General features: G+C 51.0%; 1 protein-coding gene across 1 annotated transcript in view; it reads right to left on the reverse strand.

Annotated features, from left to right (window-relative positions):
• The window catches only part of COL22A1 (collagen type XXII alpha 1 chain), a 265,238-nt gene that overhangs the window by 156,618 nt on the left and 86,044 nt on the right, over nucleotides 1–22,576 (reverse strand). Inside the window, exons 10-12 of the mRNA XM_060128072.1 lie at nucleotides 21,030–21,074; nucleotides 19,017–19,079; nucleotides 14,132–14,170 (exon numbers count right to left, since the gene is read on the reverse strand). Coding sequence (XP_059984055.1) covers nucleotides 14,132–14,170; nucleotides 19,017–19,079; nucleotides 21,030–21,074 — 147 coding nt within the window. The remainder of the gene's footprint in view (nucleotides 1–14,131; nucleotides 14,171–19,016; nucleotides 19,080–21,029; nucleotides 21,075–22,576) is intronic.

The following is a 22,576-nucleotide window of genomic DNA, read 5'->3' on the forward strand; positions in this document are numbered from 1 at the left end:
GTTGAAAGAGGCAACCTTTCAGATACAAGTGATTTCTGCAATACAGAGTGACAACCAGACACCAACTAGCATCGCTATCGTTAGCGCTAATGGCAGAACCAGCAGGAAAATTAACGGTACACTAAAGAAAACGTTAAGGGGATATTACAGACGTGCTGCTGGCGGCCAGTCTTTGCTACACATTCACGACCTGCCAGGTTCTGAGCTGTTTACCCTCATCAGTGCACTCGACCCGTCCTCACAACAATTCCACAGGGAGATGCAACTGCTACCTACGTTTCAGAGTTTACGACATGGAAACGCAGGGACTCAGTACTCTGCGAAGTTACAGCGTGTGTAGCGGGAGATCAGACTTGGGGCCCCAGAGTCGGCCTCGTCGTCTGCACAGCACTTGGCACTTACACGCACGGCCCTGCTTGGATGCTCGGTCACCCTGTGGGTTACATGTTCCATGCTGTCTTCACGTGCAGCCCATGAGCACAGAGGAACCCTGACTTTCTGGCGGCTACCCAGAAGTTCCATGGCCTGGTGAGGCAGCTTGGGGCGGCTGAGGCCTGGGCACGCAGCCTTGCCCTCCCTCCGCAGAGATCGAGGTCAGCCCCACTCAGCCTCAACCAGCCGTCCTTCCCTGGGAGAGCATCAGAGCGTCCCCAAAGGCCTCGCAGGAGCAGGAGCTCTGCCTCAAGCCAGGATGCCGGCGGTCAGGGACAGGGTGGGCTCAGCTCCCCAGATGCCCTGTCTCCAAGGCCGTGTTTATCTCCGGCCCCATCCTGCTCGGATCTTAGCAAAAGGCTGTGTGCTTCCAAAGGCAGGGGGCAGCCTACCGAACCCTGCTTCCTTACAACATTAGGGATAAATGCAACACTTTCCAAAAGGAGACGCTCCCCACAGCGCACCCCTCTAGGGTCAGCCCTCTTGGGGTGACGCGGTGCGAAGCTCGCCCCAGGGGTGGGTTACCCAGTCCTTGAAGGGCCAGCCCGTCTTCTGGCTGCTGCAGGTGGGGGGGCTCCCGCCTCAGGAATACAGCGGGGCGGGCAGCACAGCACGGCGTTCCCAGGACCATCTAACAGAGGAAGCCAGGGAGGGACCAGAGACAACGCCGGAGGCAGCTCCGGAGAGTTCCGGAGCCTCCCCTGCCCACAGCTGTCAAACGCCCAGCTCTGCTGGCATCTTCCAGTAGGCGCCCAACAAGTATCGGTGTGAGTCCGTCTCATCACAAGACAAGAGCTCCACGAGATGGGAACCAGGGCTCCGTCCCCTCCGCGTGAGCCGCGCCCACGTGGCCCCAGGCCCCACCAGTGTTCCCTGCGCTTTAACTCCTTCCCCAGAGCCCTGTGGAAGTGAGCCCTGCGGGTACGAAACCCACAGGCACAAAGGGAACAGCAAGCTGTTATAGGAAAACAACAGGCTCAAGAGCCAGTCAGCTGCAGCTTCACATCCCGCTGTCCCTCGGTACCAATGGCCCGGGTCAAGTTAGCGGCACACCGTGAGTCTCAGTTTACATCTGTGAGGAGGCACCATAAACTTCCTGCAGGATCTGTGCTTCCCAAGGACGGGACAGCTGGGCAAGCTGGCTTTAGAGCACTGGTAGGCAAAGAAACAGCCTCTTTAGACACGAATATTTTCTTTGTCTGAGAAGGTAACATCTGTTTTTTGTGTTTTTTTATCTTATTCGAATCATGCCTAGGATAACCAAGCCGGCACTGCCAACAGACACATTCTGAGAAATTTCCACTTTCAAGTCATGATGAGATCCAGGCATTTCGTTAAATGGGTTCCTGCCCTTGAAAACTGTGTCCCCGAGGATAAGGCAACATGACCCGCATATTTCATGTTTCAGTGTCACCTAATCTTAACATCACAGACCACCATGCCCCCGTGACACGCTCTCCAAAGTCCTCCACCTGGACTCAGCTGCCTGCAGATGTTCTGAAGACAGAGTTACAGCCCTAAGCTGTCCGCTGATATCCCATCAGGAAAGTCATGCTACCACTCTGAACCTCAGTTTCATCATTCCTAAGATAGAGGTTCATGCTTCCAGATGAGAAAATGAGTGTGGATATAATTGGTAGACTATAAAATATTATTAAAATGCCAGTTGTTTATATTCTGTTGAGAACTAAGAACTCTTTCGCAAGTCCATAAGGTGGGTCAAAGAAAGGAGTGGGGAACAGACTGGAGGTGGCCCTGGAACTGGAAAGGTCGGGCACAGGGAGATCTTCAAAGGGAACATATGTAGCTCAGGATCCACAGTGAAGTACAAAAACACAGGAAAGCGGAGGGAGGGAGGGAGGGAGGGAGGGAGGGAGGGAGGGAGGAAGGAAAAAAGGAAGGAAGGGAGGAAAGAAAGGAGGGAGGGAGGGAGGGAGGGAGAGAGGGAGGGAGGGAGGAAGGAAAAAAGGAAGGAAGGGAGGAAAGAAAGGAGGGAGGGAGGAAGGGAGGGAGGGAGGGAGGGAGAGAGGGAGGGAGGGAGGGAGGGAGGAAAGAGAAAAAGGAAGGAAGGGAGGAAAGAAAGGAGGGAGGGAGGGAGGGAGGGAGGGAGAGAGGAAGGAAGAAAAGGAAGGAAGGGAGGAAAGAAAGGAGGGAGGGAGGGAGGGAAGAAAGAGGAAGAGAAAGGTGAGAGAGAGGGGGAGGAGAGGGGAGGGGAGGGGAGGAGGGGACCAGACTGGCGAGCAGGGTCTGGATTCGCATGAAGCCTCTGCTGCCCGGTAGCTGAGCAGAACAAGTGACCTCCCCTCCTGGCTCTCAGCTTCGTTGTCCGTGAACAGGGTGACGCAAGGAGTAATAGTACCTCTGGCACAAGGTGGCCTGTGAGATGCCTTGAGACAATGCTTTGGAAAATGCTCTGTACACAGGGAAATGTGAAAGCAGCATCAAGTTCTGGTATTTGGAGTAAACTGTCTGGAACCTCTGTTCCTCACCTGTAAAAAGGAAGTCACTCAGCTTAAGAAGATGACCATATACATATATACAGTGGAATACTACTCAGCCATAAAAAATAACAAAATAACGCCATTTGCAGCAATGTGGATGCAACTAGAGATTATCGTACTAAGTGAAGTAAGTCAGAAAGAGAAAGACAAATACCATGTGACATCCACGCGGAATCTAAACTACGGCACAAATGAACCTATCTATGAAACAGAAACAGACTCACAGACCTAGCGAACAGACTGGTGTTTACCAAAGCGGGGGGGAGGGATGGAGTGGGAGTTTGAGGTTAGCAGACGCAAACTATTACATACAGAATAGACAAACAACAAGGTCCTACTGTATAGCACAGGGAACTATGTTCGATATCCTGGGATAAACAATAATGGAAAAGAACATAAAAAAGAATGTATATACGTATATAACTAAGTCCCTTTGCTGTACAGCAGAAATTAACACAACACTGTAAATAAACTACACTTCAATAAAAAAATTTTTTAAATAAACAAAATACACTTTGTTTCCTCTTTATGATATGTCACAGTCATTATGGAATTGCATTAATAAAATCTGGGTGAAAAACTAAAATGACCATAGATAATGCATGTGAAATCCATCACAGATGATGACCAGGGCCCGGGGAAGAGAGGCTTTCCCCCAGCTCACACGGGCAGCTGTGACTCAAAATCGGGGGGGGCCCTGATTCCAAGCCAAGGCGCTGACCTCTCTTCTGGCCACCCCCTCATGCACACGCACACTGCCTCAGTAATCTCACTGGGAGCCCCTGGTGGGTAACACGTGGCAGGAAATTATCCACCCATATGCCCACTTGTCAGAACCAGAGCTCTAGGGATTACCTGGTTACTTCACTGGGCAAAATAGGCAAGAGAGAACAGATACTTCCCCTGTTCTTTCGATTAATTAAATATCAGAGCTTTCCCCCGAAATACTGAGAAAGACCCTGCTTCGCTGCTAGAGGTGCCATGTTAGTGCCCCTCTCCTTCCACTGGCAGAGCTGCAGCAGGCCCTAGGGTGGGGGCTGACGAGTCCTCTGGGCAGTGGTCCTCCAGGTGTGGTTCCCGAGCCAGGAGGGTCAGCATCACCTGTGCCTTGTCAGGAGGGCAGATTCTCTGGCCTCACCGCAGCCCCACTGAGTCAGACAGACCGGGAGCGGGGCCTGGCATGGTGGTTTAACAAGCCCTCAAGGGGGTTTGGGCACCTGGTCAAGTTTGAGAACCACTTCTCTGTGGCGTCAGAATGCATGAGCTCACTTCCTGGCTTGGCCACACGGACAGAGAAAGTCACTTGCACCTGGTCACGTGGTTAATAGGCCTGTACAATAAGGACAACCATCTCTACCCCCAAACTGAGCAGCTTGTGTGTGAGTCCTGGCAGACAGTAGTAGTTGTAAATATGTGGGACCGTTATTATTCTCAGATGCTCTGCAAATTATTTCGGATGAACTGAAGAAAGGAAAAGACACCTTACACCTCTACGGCAGCCCACCTGGAACACGCTTTCTAATAACACTCCCCAGGCTCCCTGGGGCTTTGGGAGTTACAGAAGTCCTCCCTGGGGGAGGCAGGGAACACTGTCATTTCCCAGCTGTCAGCCGGCCCTGGGGATAAGACCTCACTGATGCAGAGGACGCAGAAGATGTCACTTGGTGTAAAAGGTGGAAAACTACGCTGGTATCACGGTAATTATACTTAACAGTTATGAGCACTTTTTACAAATGTTAAGTCATTTACTTTCATTAGTTCATTTCATCCTCGTTGTAACCCTCTGAGGCCAGTAGAATTATAGTCGCCAATTTATAGGTGAGGTAAAGCACGGGTTGCAGGGGTTGAGTAACTGACTTGCCCAGTGTCCACAGCTGCTAAGTGGCCGAGCTGGGATCTGAGTCCAGCCGGTCGGTGTCTAGGGTGCATGCCCTTGGCCTCCCCTGCCCTCCCAGCCCTGCTGCCTAGCAGCCCAGCATTTACCCTCCCATAAATGCTCTCCCCTCCTGTATGAAGCCCTTGGCCCTATGGCTGGGCCATGAAACTTGCCAAGAGCCTGAGTGTCAGACGGGGCTGGAAAAAGTGCAGACTTTCCTATTCCAGCTCTGCCTGGGGCCATGAAAACCCCTGAACTCAAAACTTCCCCAAAGTGTCCTTCAGCACCACGGACAGGGTCTGCGGCATCTTTATTCTAACTCCCAGCATTTTGCCCCAACCTACAAGGCTATTTGAGGGCACACAGGCAGCTGAACCTATTTTCCCCTAAACCCTTTAATTATGATAAAAATAGAAGGCACTCGACCACAGTTATCCAAGTCGATAACCATGAATAAAGCACATTAAGGCACAGGCTAAGAATAGGAGTCGGGGGCACGGATTAAGCCAGCTGTGAAAAAAGAGGATGAGACCCAGAGCTGGCGGCAAATGGCATAAATTCATCTTAGAGGTTTCACACATACCATTTATACTTCATGGCTCAGGGGCTCTATGATGTAGTCAGCGCATAAAATAAGTCGATTCCTACAAGGTACATGGGTTTTGAGGGTCAAGAATTCTCCGATAAAAGCATCCTTTTTGGGGGAGGGCAGGGAACCGGCATTGGCCAGTGCAGTGGTTAGGAATGGGGGTGTAGGGTCGGACAGACACAACCTCAGCCCCTCACCCACCACTCTGTGCCCTTGGGCATATGCTCCAGACTCCTTCAAGGAGCTGCAGGAGGCTGACACTCATAAAGTGAACAGCTGGCAGATATCAAGTGGTCAATAAAAGGCTGATGTCATGATTCTTTCCACCACAAGGCATCTTCTTTGAGACAAAGTCTCAAAGTCACTCGATTGTTGCGGACAAAATCACCGAGTGCTGGCCACTGAATTCTCCATGGCTGCCAGTGTTGGCGCCCCACCCATCCCTTCGGACAGAATCTGCGAAGTAAGCGTGCCCATCATCCCCTGCAACGGCACACGTCCCACCTCCACCAGAACCCCATGCTATGCAGAAGCACCTCACGCTGAGAGCGCTTCTTGGCCAGTGCTCTGCAAAGGAGGCACTGGGAGGAAAATCCGTATGTAGCAGACCTCGCGCTTCACTCCCCACCCACCTGGACAGTCCATCACCTCCACGAAATCCTCTCATCTCGCAATTTCAAGTACAGCCTGCCGTTGAAAGACACCAAAGAAAGAACTGACTCAGGTGGGAAGGACTCAGTCTTTCACACTGTGGATGGCACAAGGTGTGTCTGTCACGTTGAGATCAGAGAAATGTCACTGTGAGAGCAGGTCTGACTGTCCCATGAAGTGGGACATGCACTGCGCCGCTGCTTCACAGGAAGGGCTCTCAGCCAGCTCAGACCTCAGGCCGCGGGCTGGTCAGGGCCATGTGAGCGGCAGCGGCACTGCCACCCACCTCTCTGCCCTACGAGCTCTGCAGTGGCGCAGATATTTTTCTAGACACTCTTCACTCTCCACCCCTCCACCCGCCTCGACTCTCAGTGCAGACGGCTGGATTAATCCTACTCCAAAGTTCACGTCCATCCTTCTGCTGTCCTTCTCCAGCCCTCCAGCACAGGACTAGACCCAAGTTGGGTAGGTGTTACACTTTTGAACAAACCAGAGCTCACTGTAAACTACTTCGTCCTCTCCCTATAGCTTCTACAGTGAAAACATTGATGTGTAGGAGCATCTTCCTAAGTCTCAGCGCCCTTTTCCATGAAATGATGATGGTGATACCCTCCACCCGCCCTCACTGGGAGGCCTGAGTAAGACAATGACTGTGGAACCACCTGGCTCCATGCTTGACACCCCGAAGGTTACTGTATCAGAAGCATCTCCAGGATTCCACAGGAGAAGGGAGCGGTGGACGTGCAAGGAGGAGGAGTCAGTGCCGGGGAGGTGGAAACGTGGACCCAGAGATGGACCCAGAATTGGCAGGAGACGGAGACGGGGGAGGGTCGCTTGGGGCCAACACGCAGGGGGCTTGATCCTCCACGTAACACAGAGCGGCTGCGCAGGGGTCTGTAGGGAACGGTGTGACCACAGCAGCGTTTAAAATCAAACGCAAATTCACGTGCATTTGCATGTTTCAAATAGGACAGCGAGAATGCGCCAAAGGAAGCCACCTGGAGCTGAGGAGCCCCAGGCGCCCTGCCCACCACTGGGCACACGAGTCCCCAGCGCTCCTCGAGCCACCACCTTTCCCGAGAGGCTGGATCTTCAGGTCCACAGCAATGCAGGGGAGCCTACTTTGTCCAATTTCAAATCATCAGAGAACAGGAGGCACTGGGCTTCTCAGGGGCCTGGTTTGGAATAAGCATGTGGGGAACCTACTTTTCTCAGACCTGGGGACCAGCCCACCTCAGCTGACAGCTCTGAACCTGGCCTTCGAACAACCCTCCTTAGTTCCATCAAGATGGCCGTGGCCTCTTTCCTCGGTTTCCCAATCGGCACCTTATTTGTTTAACTTCACAGTGAACCAACCCATAAGGGCTTCCCCCGTGATGACCTGCACGCGGCTCCGGCATCCGCTGCAGGACACCTGGCTGACGTTTCTAGAGGCAGCATCCCAGGGAGTCAGAACAGCCTCTGCTGCATGTCTGGCTCCGATTCCTCCTTCCCCGTCAGGTTTATGGTCCCGATAAAAATGGAAGAAAGCCATAAAGACACGGAACCGATGTTTGCGTGACCTAGAATTCTGTCTGCTACTGAGTCAACCAGCGCAATAAGATTTAGCTGAGTTCCTTCTATTTGCTCGCATAGTTTTTCTGGGGCACCGCACTGTGATATCCGAGCACAAAATCCATACAAAATTTTATTTACTGCCATACGGATTTCTGTGAAAATGCTGAAGAGAGGACTTTTCGGTGGTGGTTGTTTTGGTTTCTTTCCCCCCGCTACCAGGCGCTGAGTACACAGTTGCTGACCCACGCATGGCTTTACGGGACACTTTGCCACAATTCCATCCCCTGTGGCTCCCAAGGGCCCCCAGCGTCTACAAGGTGTGAGCCAGACTTGATGAGGGGCTGCAAGCCCTTTCCCTGCTCTGTCCTCTGCTACTCTCCACTCGAGGGAAACAGGGGGCGGGGGAGTCCCCTCAGCACCGGGTCTAGGCTGGTCTCTACCTGAGAGCTGCCTTCTACATCCCATCCCAACTCTGATTAAAATATTAATACCAGCAGCTGCTCATAAAGAAAGCAAAGAGCCCCGGCAGGAAATGCATTGCCCTGTGTATCTGAGCAGCGGGTGATGCTGGCTTAGGTGAGCCGGGACTCCGCTCTGCAACGGCATCTACAAGGGTCCACGCTGGGCCCAGCCTGTGTGTGTCACCGCTGCCCTACCCCACCTGGCTCGCTGCATGGCTGCAGGGATATCTGGGCTCTCATCGCACAGCCCCAGGCCCTGGGAGAAAGAACACCGTCCCCGGGCTTCTAAGTGAAAGTACTGAGTCTGTCGTTCTGTTTGGACTAACGTAGATAATGTGTCCGAATTGACCATCACGCTCGGAGAATCCAGCGCCCAGGTGGCTTAGACCTGATTCCCGCTAATGCTTTCGGATCTGCCAGGTGCTCTGCGAAGTTCTTTCCGTGGATGCAATCACTTAACCCTCACTTCAATCTTACAAGAGCCTATTATTGTTACTATTATCTTCAGTGTACACATGAGAAAACAGGCACCAAGAACTGCAATGACCTTTCCAAGGTCACACAGCAGGACAGGGGCAGTGCCAGGTTCCCAAAGCCTGACCCTCAGCCGCTGCCATGTTCTGTCATCTGGGACCAGCCGTCACAGCACGCAGGGTTCGGCAAATGCCCCATGCTGGGAGAGAGGGCTCTTCCCTCCAAAATAATACTTTTGGATTTGGATTTTGGCTTTTGGATTTCATGCATGAACAACTGTAAATATACTATTATTTTTTATTTTTTCATCATATTAAGTTTAAGCTCTAGTTGTTAGTTAAATGTTTATGTTTTGCAAAAGTACTAATGTTATAGCAACATAAAGAGCAATTAACAAGGCACGAAATAGCCCAAATCCCACTCCCCAGTGCACTGGCTCTGCTCGCTGCACACGCCTTTCGTGTGGGAGTGCATGTGGCTTCCTATTCTACTATTTCATTGACGCCATGTTGCGTGCACATCTACATATATAAGGGCTTCCTAATTTTCACTTGAAGAAATGCAATTTTCCATCAGGTTGTTTCCATTTTTTGCTGCCGCTGGTCACCATTAAGAGTACTTACAAAGAACAGAGTCAGCTTGCAGTCGTTTTGTTTCTGTTCCTCCCTTCATCGGAACTGTGCTTACAATAATTTCCTAGATATTTTTTAGTTTGATTCTCTAAGCAGCCCCAGCAGTACAATACCGGGTATCCTGGGAAACCCTCAAGGTGCAGTGCTGACGTGACCGGCGTCCTAGGCAGGGTCTCCTGATAGCGTCGTCACCCTCTGAGCGTGTAACAGGGTGGAGGACGGAGGTGGCACAACAGGCTCGATTAAGGACCAGGAAGAAGAAGAAACACTCATGATTAGACAACCGCGTGACCAGAATGTGTGTGCATGTCTCCTCCTCTGAACTGGTGAGTGAGAACTCTGGCGGAGGCCCGGGCCATGTTTTACAGCTCTGTGAACCCACCACTCTCCCACGTACTAGGTACTTGAACGCTGTTTACTGAAGAAGCACATCTGTCACTCTTTTATGGATTTTAGCAACAGCTTCTAGCAGACAAAAGAAAGGAATAAAGATAAGGGACAGATTTTTACATGAACTACCACGTGCCAGGGACTAAGCCAGGTGCTGTCACAGGCACTGCCAACCTCCTATAAGCCCCACAACAGCCCTAAGGGGTGGGCATCAATGGCCCCACTTTACAGATGAGGAAACTGAGGCTCAGAGAGACACCACCCAATGCTCACCCAGCCACTGCAGAGCTGGGATCCAAACCAGGTCTGCCCAACTCCCCGAACCTGCTTTCTTTCCATCACCTGAGCCCACATCTGAGCACAAAACGAAAGCTCTCTTTGTCCTCGTCCCCCCAGGTGCTAGATTCCTAAGGGAAAGAGGAACGCTCCCAAAGGGCAGAGGTCTATCTCCCCAGCATCACATGCACCCCTGCAGAGGAAAACTGGAGCGACGCTCTGGCTTCCAGACACCAGAGGGCGCTGTGGGTCCAGGAAGGGACGACAAGGCAGCCTCTCTGTGGGGTTCCTCCCCTGAAGGCTCTGGTCCCCCAGAGCGGAAGGACCCTCGGGATGCAAAAGGAAGCTCACTGGACACCACGCACTTTGGCCTTGTTTTTGTTGTTTCTGAATTTTTTTCTACCGCGGGGCTCATGGACCACATCTCCATGGAAAAGACTCAGTGTCCAGCCGTAGGAAACCTTACACCAACATCTTCACTCTGCTTATTAATTTACTTTGTCAACATGGAAGGACCAAGGGTGGGAAGGGCACGGAAGTCATCACCCCTCCCTGCTCCCCCTGACTCCCCCCAAACTGGTCCAAACCAGCCCACCAGCACGGGTCCACACCATGCTGCCGCCGCCCTCTCTTACCCTCAACAAGACAGCGTTGCCAGTGACGACGGGGCGGGGGGGGGGGGGCGAGAACAGCGGCATCACCCATTATGCGGGCTTGCGACGTGGGGCCCTGGGTTAATCTTCCCAGCATCCTCACGTGGTAGGAACTATTATCATTCCCCTTCTCACTCTTACAGAAAAGGAACCTGAGGCTCCACATGAAGGGGAGCCGGAATGTGAAGCTGAACCTTTCTGACTGCAGAGTCTGTGACCATTCTACTGGCTCTTGGTCCTGGATGACGGAGGTCCACACTCCATCCATCCATTCACTTACTAGGCAAGCATTTATTTAGTGCCAGCTATCTTCCAGACGCTGTGAAGGAGGGTCCATGCCTATCTTTCTCTCCTTCTGTGCCCCCAACACCTGGGCTACGCGCAGATCTTTTCAGGCAGCCCCTAAAAGCCTGCTTCCCCCTTTCCCTGAGCCCTATTTCATACGTATGAAAACACTGAGGGAGCTTTGTCCCAAGAACCCGTGGTGAACGTGGGGTGGAACGGGAACCAGAGAGAAGGCTGGCTCCCAAAACTAGGGGCAGAGGCAGCCCAGGAACAAAGCACCACACAGTGGTCCTGGGCATTTGGTGGGGGGCGCTGGGCAAGTCAGGAGGCCAAGAGCTCCGGCAGTGTTCCAGCTGTGTGACACTGGGCCAGTCACTCACCTTCTCTGAGCCTCAGTTTCCTCAGCTGCAGAAAAAGGGGTAACTGAATCAGCCTTCCAGCTTCCCTTCACGAGTGATTGTGTTTTCTAGCCATCTTACTAACTGTGACCTTGGGCAGGTCACTTGACCTCTAAGCTATGTTCTCTCATCTGTGAAAAGGGCATAGCTGTGACTTCCTCGAAGCACTGTCTTAATAATGAGACATTAAAGCATGGAACACAGCATACACGGTGCCTCGCCCTCAGATAGGTCAATGCACATTGTCACAGTGGCTGATTACATCACCAAAAATTTTTAAAAAACCCAAAAAACCACAGCAAGATTCAGCGTAACATGACTGGACACAGTCGCGGACTGTGGACACATCAGGCTCCAGTTCATCCAATCCCCTTGGTACTCTGCGATTGCTTTCGAGAGAATATTCCAGCAAAAGAGCCGGTTTGTTAAGCTCTGTCCACGTGCATGAGTCACCAGTGGTCTCCTTTCTGTGGATCCTGTTGTCCCCTTGACTCTCCCTGGCCCCGCTGCATCCTTCGAGGGGAAGCAGAGACTCCAAGTTACGGAAGACAGCCCCAGGGACTCAGGCTGGGGGTGGGCTGATGACCCAGTCTCAGAACTGCCACCTGCAAGGTCCCTTATGCATCATCACATCCCACCCCTTCGTTTCTACAGATGAGGGAGCAGAGACCCAGAGACGGAGGTGACTCATCCTGAATCACACAGCTCAGATGTGGAAGAATCTAGACTCAGACTTTGCTAAAAATGCCCAACTGCAAGAGAACGTCAGCTGAAGACAGAGCCAGGAGTGCCGGCGTCTATTCAGCTACGCGTCTCTTCTGCCGGCACCGGATGTGTGGGGAGGTCTCCCGGCTGGGACTGTGGCCCGGCAGCTTCAGGTCCTGAGCGTAGCGCTGCAGCCTGGGCTTTGGGGCACCGGGGAGGTGCCTCCAGAAGCAGAAGGCTGCCTGTCCTGAGCTCAACCAGAACAGACGGGGCAGAGATGCAGCTGCTGCTCATGGGAGAAAGGGGGCCTGTCAGCTTCTCCTGGTGGCGCCAGCACATGAGAAGGACAGCACGTCACTCAGAGGACAAGCCGGCCCAGGAGCTGCACGTTGGTCTTGCCTGGGAAGCACGACCCAGGCTGAGCGCCCTGACTTCAAGCGCTCTGGCAGCCCCAGTCCTGAACCCGAGGAACATGTAGGTGTCCTGTTAATACCCTGTGCCTGGGTTCTGGGCTCTTAGGAACCGAACATGATGGCAACCATCAAACCTGAGTGCCTAGGTTCCAGGTGCTGTGCTTTGAGACCACACAGGAATCGAGGAAGATGGTGCTGCCAGTCCTGCTGTAGGCAGCGGGAGACCCAGACGCTGATGGCAGAGCTTGGGAACACCTCGACTGACCCAGGTCTGCCTGGTGCAAAGCTCGTGTTACACTGTGTGTCACACTGTCTCTCAAATGGCTCTGTATTCCCGTGCAGTAGTTATTACGTGTGCGTGTGTGTGCCTGTGCTTTTAACACAGGTTAAAAAAGAGAAGTTCCTTGTGGAATAAATGAAGACACAAAGAAAAGTAAGGGAAAAAATAAATACTCTCACAGCTTTGCCACCCACAGACAACCAGTGGTTAACAATGGGGGTTTGCCCCCAGAATCAGCCTCCCTCTCTGAGTCTCACACACACACATAAACACAACTGGAGTCATACTGTATAGATATTTTGCAATGTGTTTTAATTAAAAATGAACAAAATGCTATCTTCATTTGCTGGGTCGTTAATTATCCTTCTAAATGTGATTTTGTGCCTCTAAATGCCATTGTATTATTTAGCTGTACAGTAACTCACGTTACCTTTTGCCCACTGCAGAGCGTTACCGTTGTTTCCAGGCTGCCTTATAAATCACGCTGTAATTACGAAACGTGTGGGTATGTACTTGTGCACAGCCTTGATTTATCTCCTTAGAGTAAATCTCTAGACATGAACGGACTAAATAAAAGGTGCTACACGGAGAGAACGAGCTGGGCACATGAAAGCTCTGTTTCCATAGTAACCTGACAGAGTGGCACCTGCTTTATACCATCAGCCCCACGCAAGGGGTTGATGTGAGCCCCCCTCTGAGTAACGATATCCTTCCGAGGTCCAATGCCCTGCATTCTGAGTCTACAATTGCCTAGACTCCGGCAAAATAACCAACATAAATGTATGTTACAAAGTATTGTGGCTGCCTCTCCTGGGAAATGGGAGGTGTATTTTTAATCGCTGGTGTGAGTGGAAAATGGCATTTTTAGTGACTGCTTTATTTCTCCTTCTAGGCTGACACACCTTAAGAAAGCTTTCCTCTTTAGAAGGAATCCCCTCTTTCCCAGGATCTGTTGACCTCGTACATCATCATCACAACTGATGACGGTTAAAGAAGGTGCAACATTCGTATCCAGGGAGGATGTGAATAGGCCTCCATTCCTCTGCCTGTCTAGTCCTACTGCCACCCATGACTCTGGCCCTCATCATCTTGCCTTCGTGCTTCTGCAACAATCTCCTGACTATTCCCCGAGTTCCTCTGGTCTGCCCGCTCTCCCGTCCATCGGCACCTGCTCTTTGGACCTTCTCAGCATGTCTGATCACGCACAGACCGTCCAAGGCCTTCCCATCGCTGCAGACAAGGCCTGAACACATTCTGATATTGAATGCCCTGTATGTTGGTCCTCAAACCACATCTGCAGCTCTGCATCCCAATTTCCATGAGCGCCATTAAGTACCCTCTGCTCTAAGCACTGTGAACCATCCACGTCCTGAACAAGCCCTTCCCTCCCACTTCACACACTGAGGCACTCAGCCCAGGAAACCTCTTCCCCTCCCACCCAAGTTCTTACCAGGCAGCACCACGACAGCACACAACTCTCCCGAACCCAAGTGCCCCATTCTGTTCCCGGGCCACATCCACAGCCCCTGGAGGAATGAGACAGCAGGGAGGTGCTTACCTTTTCGCCCTTTTCTCCGTGGACAAAAGGTCCTCTGCCCTGGAAAAGCAAAGCAGAAGGCAAAGGTTTTCTACGAAGCATTGCCACGGCATGACATCACACGTGGCAGATGTGCCCTGGGATTCAAAATGGTGGGCTGCTTTCTCATAAGCCCTGCCAAGGAGCCTCTAAAGACACTATCATTTACTGAGGGTAGATTCTCGTGAGCTTTATCTCATTTAATTTTTCCAACAACTCAGTATTATGGTACTATTCTTTCTTCCACATCAGCTTTATTGAGATATAATCTACAGAGCACATAATTCACCTATTTAAAGTGTAGGGCTTCCCTGGTGGCGCAGTGGTTAACAATCCACCTGCCAATGCAGGGGACGCGGGTTCGAGCCCTGGTCCGGGAAGATCCCGCATGCCACGGAGCAGCTAAGCCCGCGAGCCGCAACTACTGAAGGCCGCGCGCCTAGAGCCCGCGCTCCATAACGAGAAGCCGCTGCAATGAGAAGCCCGCACACAGCAACGAACAGTAGCCCCCGCTTGCCGCAACTAGAGAAAGCCCGCGCACAGCAACGAAGACCCAATGTGGCCAAAAATTAATTAATTAATTAACTAAAAATAAAGTGTACAATTCAATGGCTTCTTAGTACATTTATTAAATATACTAAATGTGGTGGTGCAACACCACCACAATCAACTTTAGAATGTTTTCATCATCCCAAAAGAACCCCAAACCCATTGTGGTCACTCCCCTTTTTCCCCCATCCCCTACCCTAGGCAAACATTAATCAGTTTTCTGTTTCTATAAATTCAGCTATTCTAGACGTTTTATATATATGAAATCATACATGTGGGCTTTTATGACTGGCTTCATAGCCCGTGTTTTCTTAGCAAAGTGCTTTCAAGGTTCACCCACCTTGCAGCATGTGTCAATACCTCATTTTATTGCAGAATACTATGCCATTGCATGGCTATGACACACATTTTATTTATCCATTCATCACGTGATGAACATTTAGGTTCCTTCTACTTTTCCGTTATTATGAATAAGGCTGCTATGAACATCCATGAACAAGTTTTTGTATGAACACATGTTTTCATTTCTTTTGGTTATACACCTAGGAGTGGAATTGCTGGGTCATATAATTCTGTGTTTAACCCTTTAAGGGCCACCAGACTGCTTTTCAAAAGCAGCTGCAGCATTTTACACCAGCAACGTATGAGTTACGATTTCTCCACATTCCTAGTTGTTCTACACATTATTTAAGTGGGATGTTAAGTCTCTCACTTCAATTCTCAATGTTTGCTTCATATATCTGGGGGCTCTGTTATTAGGTGCACATATGTTTATAATTGTCACATATTTTTAGAGGATCGACACTTTTATCATTATAAAATGTTCCTCTTTATTTCTATTAACCTTTTTTAAAGCCTTTGTCTGATACTGTTACAGTCACTCCAATTTCTAATGTTTTCTATTTGTGGAATGTGTATTGTCCATCCTTTTACTTTCAACCTGTTTATATATTTGAATCTAAAGTGTGTCTCCTGTAGACACAATACAGTTGGATCTGTTTTTACGTCCAGGCTGAAAATCTCTGCTGTTCAATTGGTTTGTTTAATACATTTACAGACAATGCTGTTTTTGATGTAGGTAGATTGACATATGCCATTTAACTTTTTGTTTTCTGTGTCTCCTGACTTCTTCTGTTTCTTTATTCCTCCTTTAATGCTCTTTTTTGCATTACATGAGTTCTTTTTAGTGCAACATTTTAACCTCTTTAAGGATATTTTCACCATATAGTTTTGAATTATTTTCTTGGAGGTTGCCTGAGGTTTACCATATACATCTTAACTTATCAGGATCTACTTAAGATTTACACTAACTTACTTCCAGTGAGACTTAGAAACATACTCCTACGTGATCTATTCCTTCTTCCCCATTTTTGTGCTACTGTTGTTACAAATATTTGTTAAATACCCAATGATACACTGTCATAATTATTACTTTGAACTTGTCACTCCACTGCATTCTGGCCTCAATTATTTCTGGTGATGAGTCAGCTGATAATCTTATTGGGTTTTCCTTGTACATCAGGAATCATTTTTCTTTTTCTGCTTTCGATTCTTTTGCTTTGTCTGTTAGCGTTTTTTACCATGATTTTTCTAAGGATGGACCTCCTTTCTAAGGATGGATTTTTCTAAGGATGGACCTCCTTTCTAAGGATGGACCTCCTTCTAAGGATGGACCTCCTTTCTAAGGATGGATTTTTCTAAGGATGGACCTCCTTTCTAAGGATGGATTTTTCTAAGGATGGACCTCCTTTCTAAGGATGGACCTCCTTCTAAGGATGGATCTCCTTTCTAAGGATGGATTTTTCTAAGGATGGACCTCCTTTCTAAGGATGGATTTTTCTAAGGATGGACCTCCTTCTAAGGATGGACCTCCTTTCTAAGGATGGATTTTTCTAAGGATGGACCTCCTTTCTAAGGATGGATTTTTCTAAGGATGGACCTCCTTCTAAGGATGGACCTCCTTCTAAGGATGGATTTTTCTAAGGATGGACCTCCTTCTAAGGATGGAGTTTTCTAAGGATGGACCTCCTTCTAAGGATGAACCTCCTTCTAAGGATGGACCTCCTTCTAAGGATGGACCTCCTTTCTAAGGATGGATTTTTCTAAGGATGGACCTCCTTCTAAGGATGGACCTCCTTTCTAAGGATGGATTTTTCTAAGGATGGACCTCCTTCTAAGGATGGAGTTTTCTAAGGATGGGCCTCCTTCTGTTTTTCTCGATTGGACTTCCCGAGGCTTCCTGAACGTGCAGATTACTGCTCTTCATCAAATTCGGGATGTCTTCAGCCGTGATCTCTCTGAACACTTTTTCTGCTCCTTTCTCTCCGCTCCGGGTACCCCTGTTACGTGCACTGACGCACTTCACGGGCCCTCACACTTCTCTGAGGCTCTGTTCATTTTCCTTCGTTATTGTTTCTCTCTGATCTTCAGACGACATGATCGCTCCTGATCTGTTCTCAAGAATGCTGGCTCTTTCTTCAGCCAGTTCAAACCTACTGTCATGCCTCTCGAGTGATTTTCCTTTTCATTTCATTGACTGTACTTTACAATTTCCATTTAGTTCTAGAATTTCCATTTGGTTCTTTTTAACAATTTCTACCTCCTTATGTTCTATATCTGATGAGATAATGTCATGATGCTCCCCTCTGTTTCCTTCCAAATGGCTTCCTTTAGTTCTCTGGATATGATTACAATGGCTACTTTGCAGGCTTTGTCTGTTAGATCCGACATCTGTGCCCTCTCACAAGCAGTTTCTGTAGCCTGGTTTTTCCCTGTGTATCAGTAAAATGGGTGTTTCACTAGCCCTCACCTCACAACATCGAACTGAGGGTTAAATGAGCCAGAAATCGGTAAAACATACAGCACAGATCCCGGCACGCCATGAATGCTGTTAAATGTAAGCCTCTCTTCCTATTTCCATGTTAATTTGCACAGAGCGGCTGCTTCCCACCTCTGCACAGGAGGCCGGTGTGTAGAGTGTGGGTGAAAGGTATAGCTCAGCAAGTGAGCACAAGACTCAGATTAAAATAGATTCAAATCCTGCCTTTGCCACACACAGGCAGAGCACCTGATGTGATCACGAGCGCATCACGCAAGGCTGAAAATTCTGTATCCTTCCCGTCCGTGAGTGATGAGCTTAAGTTTAAGAAGCTGTTCTAAGGAGTAAGGAGGGACCAACATGAAGCCCCTGTGAAGAAGGGCAGGCGGTATAGTTGCAATCATGAGCTCTCAGGTGATGGCACGGGGGTGTCTGCCAGGCTAACTCTTCTAGGGGAGCGGCTCTGTCTTGTCGTCGGGTTTCCCCTGCGCACTGAGAACCTAAAAGGAACTGATTACACTCGCGCTCATTCACTGGCCTCCTACCATGGGCCAGGCATTTTACAGACAAAGCTGCTCTTTTCTTTATTCTGTTCATGGAGCGAATGACGTTTTCAGGGAGGTTTAGCAACCCGCTTGCAGTCACACAGCCAATAAAGGCAGGAGCCGGGGACAGCTACTGAGGCCCACCTGACTCCAAACCTGTGCTACTGATGCTACAAGATGCAGTCTGAAGGATGGGTTTAGTGCTTCCACCAGGCCAGGTAACAACAGAGGAACAATAGCATTTACTTTGCTTCTGCACTGTTACAAATTGTTTACATGCGTTAACTCGTTTTAATCCTCATCATGCAACTCAACAGTTAATTTTATCCTCCCCACTTTACAGATGAGGAAACTGAGGACAGGAAGGTTAAGTATCTTGGTGGAGTCAGCCTTTGCTTGCCAGCCGTGTGGCTCCTAAGCCCTGCTCTGCACCATGAACCGTTTATCTCTGCAATTCTTCCCTGACCCACCATCCACTGTGCTCGCTCATCAACCTAAGGATGCATGAACACAGTCTGTGCTGGGCCAGATGCCGGGATGCTGGACCGACAAACGGCAAACCGCGGTATCAGGGAGTCAGCTGATGCGGGGACTGACAGGCACCAGGGATGTGGGAGAACCGAGGGGGTGAGCCAGACCTGGGGTCGCAAAGATACCCCGGAGAACTACACCGGTTGAGTCTGAAAGGTGCGAAAACGTGAGCCAGGCAGGAGGGGGAGGTGAGGGGCAAATGGGGGTGGACAGAGGGCAAAATGATTCCTGGTAGAGGAAAAACCATATGCAATGGCCAGGGTGAGACATGGCCAGTTGGGGGAGTCATCACTGCCAACCTGGAGCACAGACTTCAGGGGCTGAGGGTGGAGTGGTGCAGGGTGAGGCTGGAGCGGCCGGCAGGCCTCCTGTGCCCGTGCAGAGGGGTCCCCCCCACTGGCCACGCAGAGGGGCCTTCACTCACCATATCTCCTTTCTCTCCCTTGGGTCCAGGAGCTCCAGCCGGCCCAGCGGCTCCCATGTCCCCCTGAGGGGTGGAAACCAGAGACGAACGTTGGGTCGGCTCCTCCGACCAACCTCTCCCACACCAGCTGCCCATGGCCCACCTTGCCCCAGTTTTCTGGAAGCAGCCGATTTTGTCACTGCCAACTGCACCATGAGGCCAAGCCTCCCACCCCCGGAGAGGGAAGAAGTATCTGAGTAATTTTCTCAAACTCCTAATTCCCGGAACAAAGGACACCTGGAGAAAGCAAGTGGGTGAAAGCATTGCACCCTTGACCTGGGGAACGGAACAGCAACTCCTACGCATCTTACTGGACCCAGCGAGGGCGGGCCCCCCCCCAGGCATCCTGGAGCCTCCCCAGGAAGCTTCAGGGCCCCCCCCAGCCCCGCTCCCCGCAACCCAGCGTCCCACCCCCTGTCATGCCTCTTCCTGCTGGCTCTGAGTCCGGGGACATGGCTCCCTGGTATGTCCCCGCATCCAGAACGGGCCTGGGCACCCAGGATCCACCAGGCCACGCCTGTGGACACGACCTGAGCTACCTCTAGGTAAACAGAGCCGCTGGAATCAAGGTGTTTACACAGCATCTTAAGCACGGACGGGCTGGGACACTGGCTAAAGGGCCAGGACTGCCAATCAGCCACGGGGCAGCCAGGCTTATCTGCAGCTGGTGGGACCTGTTTCCCTCCCTAGAATCCCCTCCCTCCCACCTCATCTTCTCTCCCAGGGTCAGGGGTCAGGCTCTGTCGTCTGCACAACCCCAGATCTGTCCGACCACAGCACAGCTCGGTCGCTCCATGAACGGCCACTGCTTCAGACAAATGTTTTCTACTTAGAGCTTCACAAACCCCCGAACAGCTTTGCTCTCTTCTTCCATCTGACAGCCCAGGAGCTGAGGCTACAGCCCAGGGGCTGCTCAGCAAGGCAGAGGCCCCTGCTCTCTCTCTCGCAGTGAACACCTGGCACCTTGGACCTCCTGTGTGTGTGCGTGTGTCTGTCTGTCTATTCTCCCCATCCTAGCATACTGGGGACAGAGGGGAGAAGGGCGAGAAAAGGGGAAGATGAAGGAGGTACATACAGAAGAAGGAAGAAGGGAGAGGACAAAAGGGACCTTAGGAGATGCTCAGTGGTGATGCACTGAATGAATGTGAACACAAGTAATACAGGTGAGAGGGAGGGGGAGAAAGGGAGAGAGGGAGGGACAGAGGCAGGGGGAGGGGGAGAGGGAGAAGCGGGGAGGGAAGGGAAGGGGATGCAGTCATCGCTAGTCGTCTGCACCATCACACTCAGCCCCTCTTTCGAACACCAGACTAGGAAACGGCCACTGGGCAACGCTGACCTCCTCCCTCAGCCTGTGTGTGACCCCGGGCAATGCACACCTCTCTGGGTCTCAGCTTTCCGAGACCGAAAAAATGATGCGAGACGACAGCCCTGTCCAGCTCCGTAAATGCGATAAACCTGGGCAGTGGTGGACAGAGAAGAGGCCGGTCCACGGCTGAGGAGGGAGGAGCCCACAAGGAGGCACCTGGCCTCGAGCAATTCGTGAGTTTGGAAAACGTGTACAAAAAGAATTCCACGCACGTCAAGCAAACAGATCGTGCGTGCTGAACAGACTCTTTAAGGCGCAACCCCCGAAGTTTCTGGAATATAGAGGCCTGAAAGGATTGATGCAGTTAGCTGACCACGGAGGGCTGAGCCTGTTGGCGCGAACAGCATCTGAGCCCGGGCGTGCGTGTTCCCCTTCTCGATCACACGTTCAGGCTGAGAAATGGACGCTCTGAACCGTGAAGGGACTCAGAGGCTACGGACTTTATGCCACTTGCCCTATCCTTCCATCTCAACAAGCTCGGAAGCAAAACCCCGCAGGACAATAACCTAGCACACCATCGTTTGGGAGTTTTTTCCTCCTTCTTACAAAGAGAGCAAATCAAAGGACCCCACGCTCTAAAGGGCTTCTCTGCCAGCTCCAGTACTGACCTTTGGGCCGGGGAGTCCCACTGGGCCATCAAAGCCCTTTTCACCCTAAAGGAAGAAAGACAAAAGAAACAAGTAAGGTTCTGTTTTAATTTTCCCCTTTCTCTCTTTACTAGTTGGTTATCCCCTCCACCTGCTCATAAGCCAGTCCCTTAGTAAGCCACATGCCGATCAATAAGTTGGACAAAGTTCACTGGAGGGCTTCCCTGGTGGCGCAGTGGTTGAAAGTCCGCCTGCCGATGCAGGGGACACGGGTTCGTGCCCCGGCCCGGGAAGATGCCACATGCCGCAGAGCGGCTGGGCCCGTGAGCCATGGCCGCTGAGCCTGGGCGTCCGGAGCCTGTGCTCCGCAGCGGGAGAGGCCACAACAGTGAGAGGCCCGCGTACCACAAAAAAAAAAAAATTCTCTGGAGCTGAGCACCCTTTCTCAAACTGCCAACCTACATGGGGAACTTGGACGTGACCTCCAAATACAGCCATCAATTTACAAATGCCAGCCTCACCCTCTGGGTGGCATCACCCAATAAGCCATTCCATCCATCCTTCATACCCTGGGTCCACGTATCCATCAATTCGACTATTATTTCATATAGTGGCTGAAAATACAGACACGGAAAGATTCAGCCTTTGCCATCTGGAATTTATGAGCTTATGGAAGTAAAGACAAGTAGGCAGTTTTACTCCAATGTGATCATTGTTATGGTCTCTGGAAGAAGAGGGAAAGAAAGGGTCTTAATGTCCCAAATAGCAGGGGCTAAATGAACAGGTATTGAATGGATGGATGTGAAGAATGGAAAGGCAGGCAGGCAGGCAGGCAGGCAGGCAGGCAGGCAGGGAGGAGGGAGATCATACAGACAATAATAATGGGATCAGAAAAGGATTCTTTGGGGATCTTGAAAGAAGAACAGGCATTAGCAGATTAAAAGGGGTGGCGGGAGGGAAAAGGATGTTCTAGGCAGAAGGTGCTACATATGCAAATTCCAGAAGGCAAGGAAGATCATGACCTGGCGGAGGACCAGGACATTCCCGCCTACTTGAAACTGGGAGGGGAGAGGGGAGTGAGATGAGGCTAGAAGGGCAACTAGGACCCACCAGGGGCCACACAGAGTGGGGACAGGTGGGGGAGGGGATCTGTGAGCCAAGCTCAGGAGGTCAGTGGCGATCCAGCAGGTGGTCGTGAGCTGGAGAGTGAGCTGGAGTGCCCCGCCAGGGCAGGGCTCTGGGGAAACCATGAACTAGGCAGAGATAGCATCGGCCACCCTCCCGGGCACAGTCTGCAGGCTAGTGGGCCAAGCCCCACGCTGCTGCAGTTACCCTTTCCGTTTGGGGTTTTCCATGGAAAACAAGAATTCAAAAGGACTTGGGTTTGGACAGTTGCTTTCGTTATGACATTGATGGGTGAGAACCGGATCAACACGTTATCTGTGTCCGAGCCCGGCAGGGGCGCGGACGAGGATCCCTGCCCGGCGCCCTGGGTGCACCCACCCTGGCTCCCTCTCTAGCTTCTCCCAATCCTAACCCAGCACCAGGCCGGAAGCCCCTAACTCCAC

Source organism: Lagenorhynchus albirostris, chromosome 17 (assembly GCF_949774975.1).
Source record: "Lagenorhynchus albirostris chromosome 17, mLagAlb1.1, whole genome shotgun sequence".
NCBI classification, from domain to species: Eukaryota; Metazoa; Chordata; class Mammalia; order Artiodactyla; family Delphinidae; genus Lagenorhynchus; species Lagenorhynchus albirostris.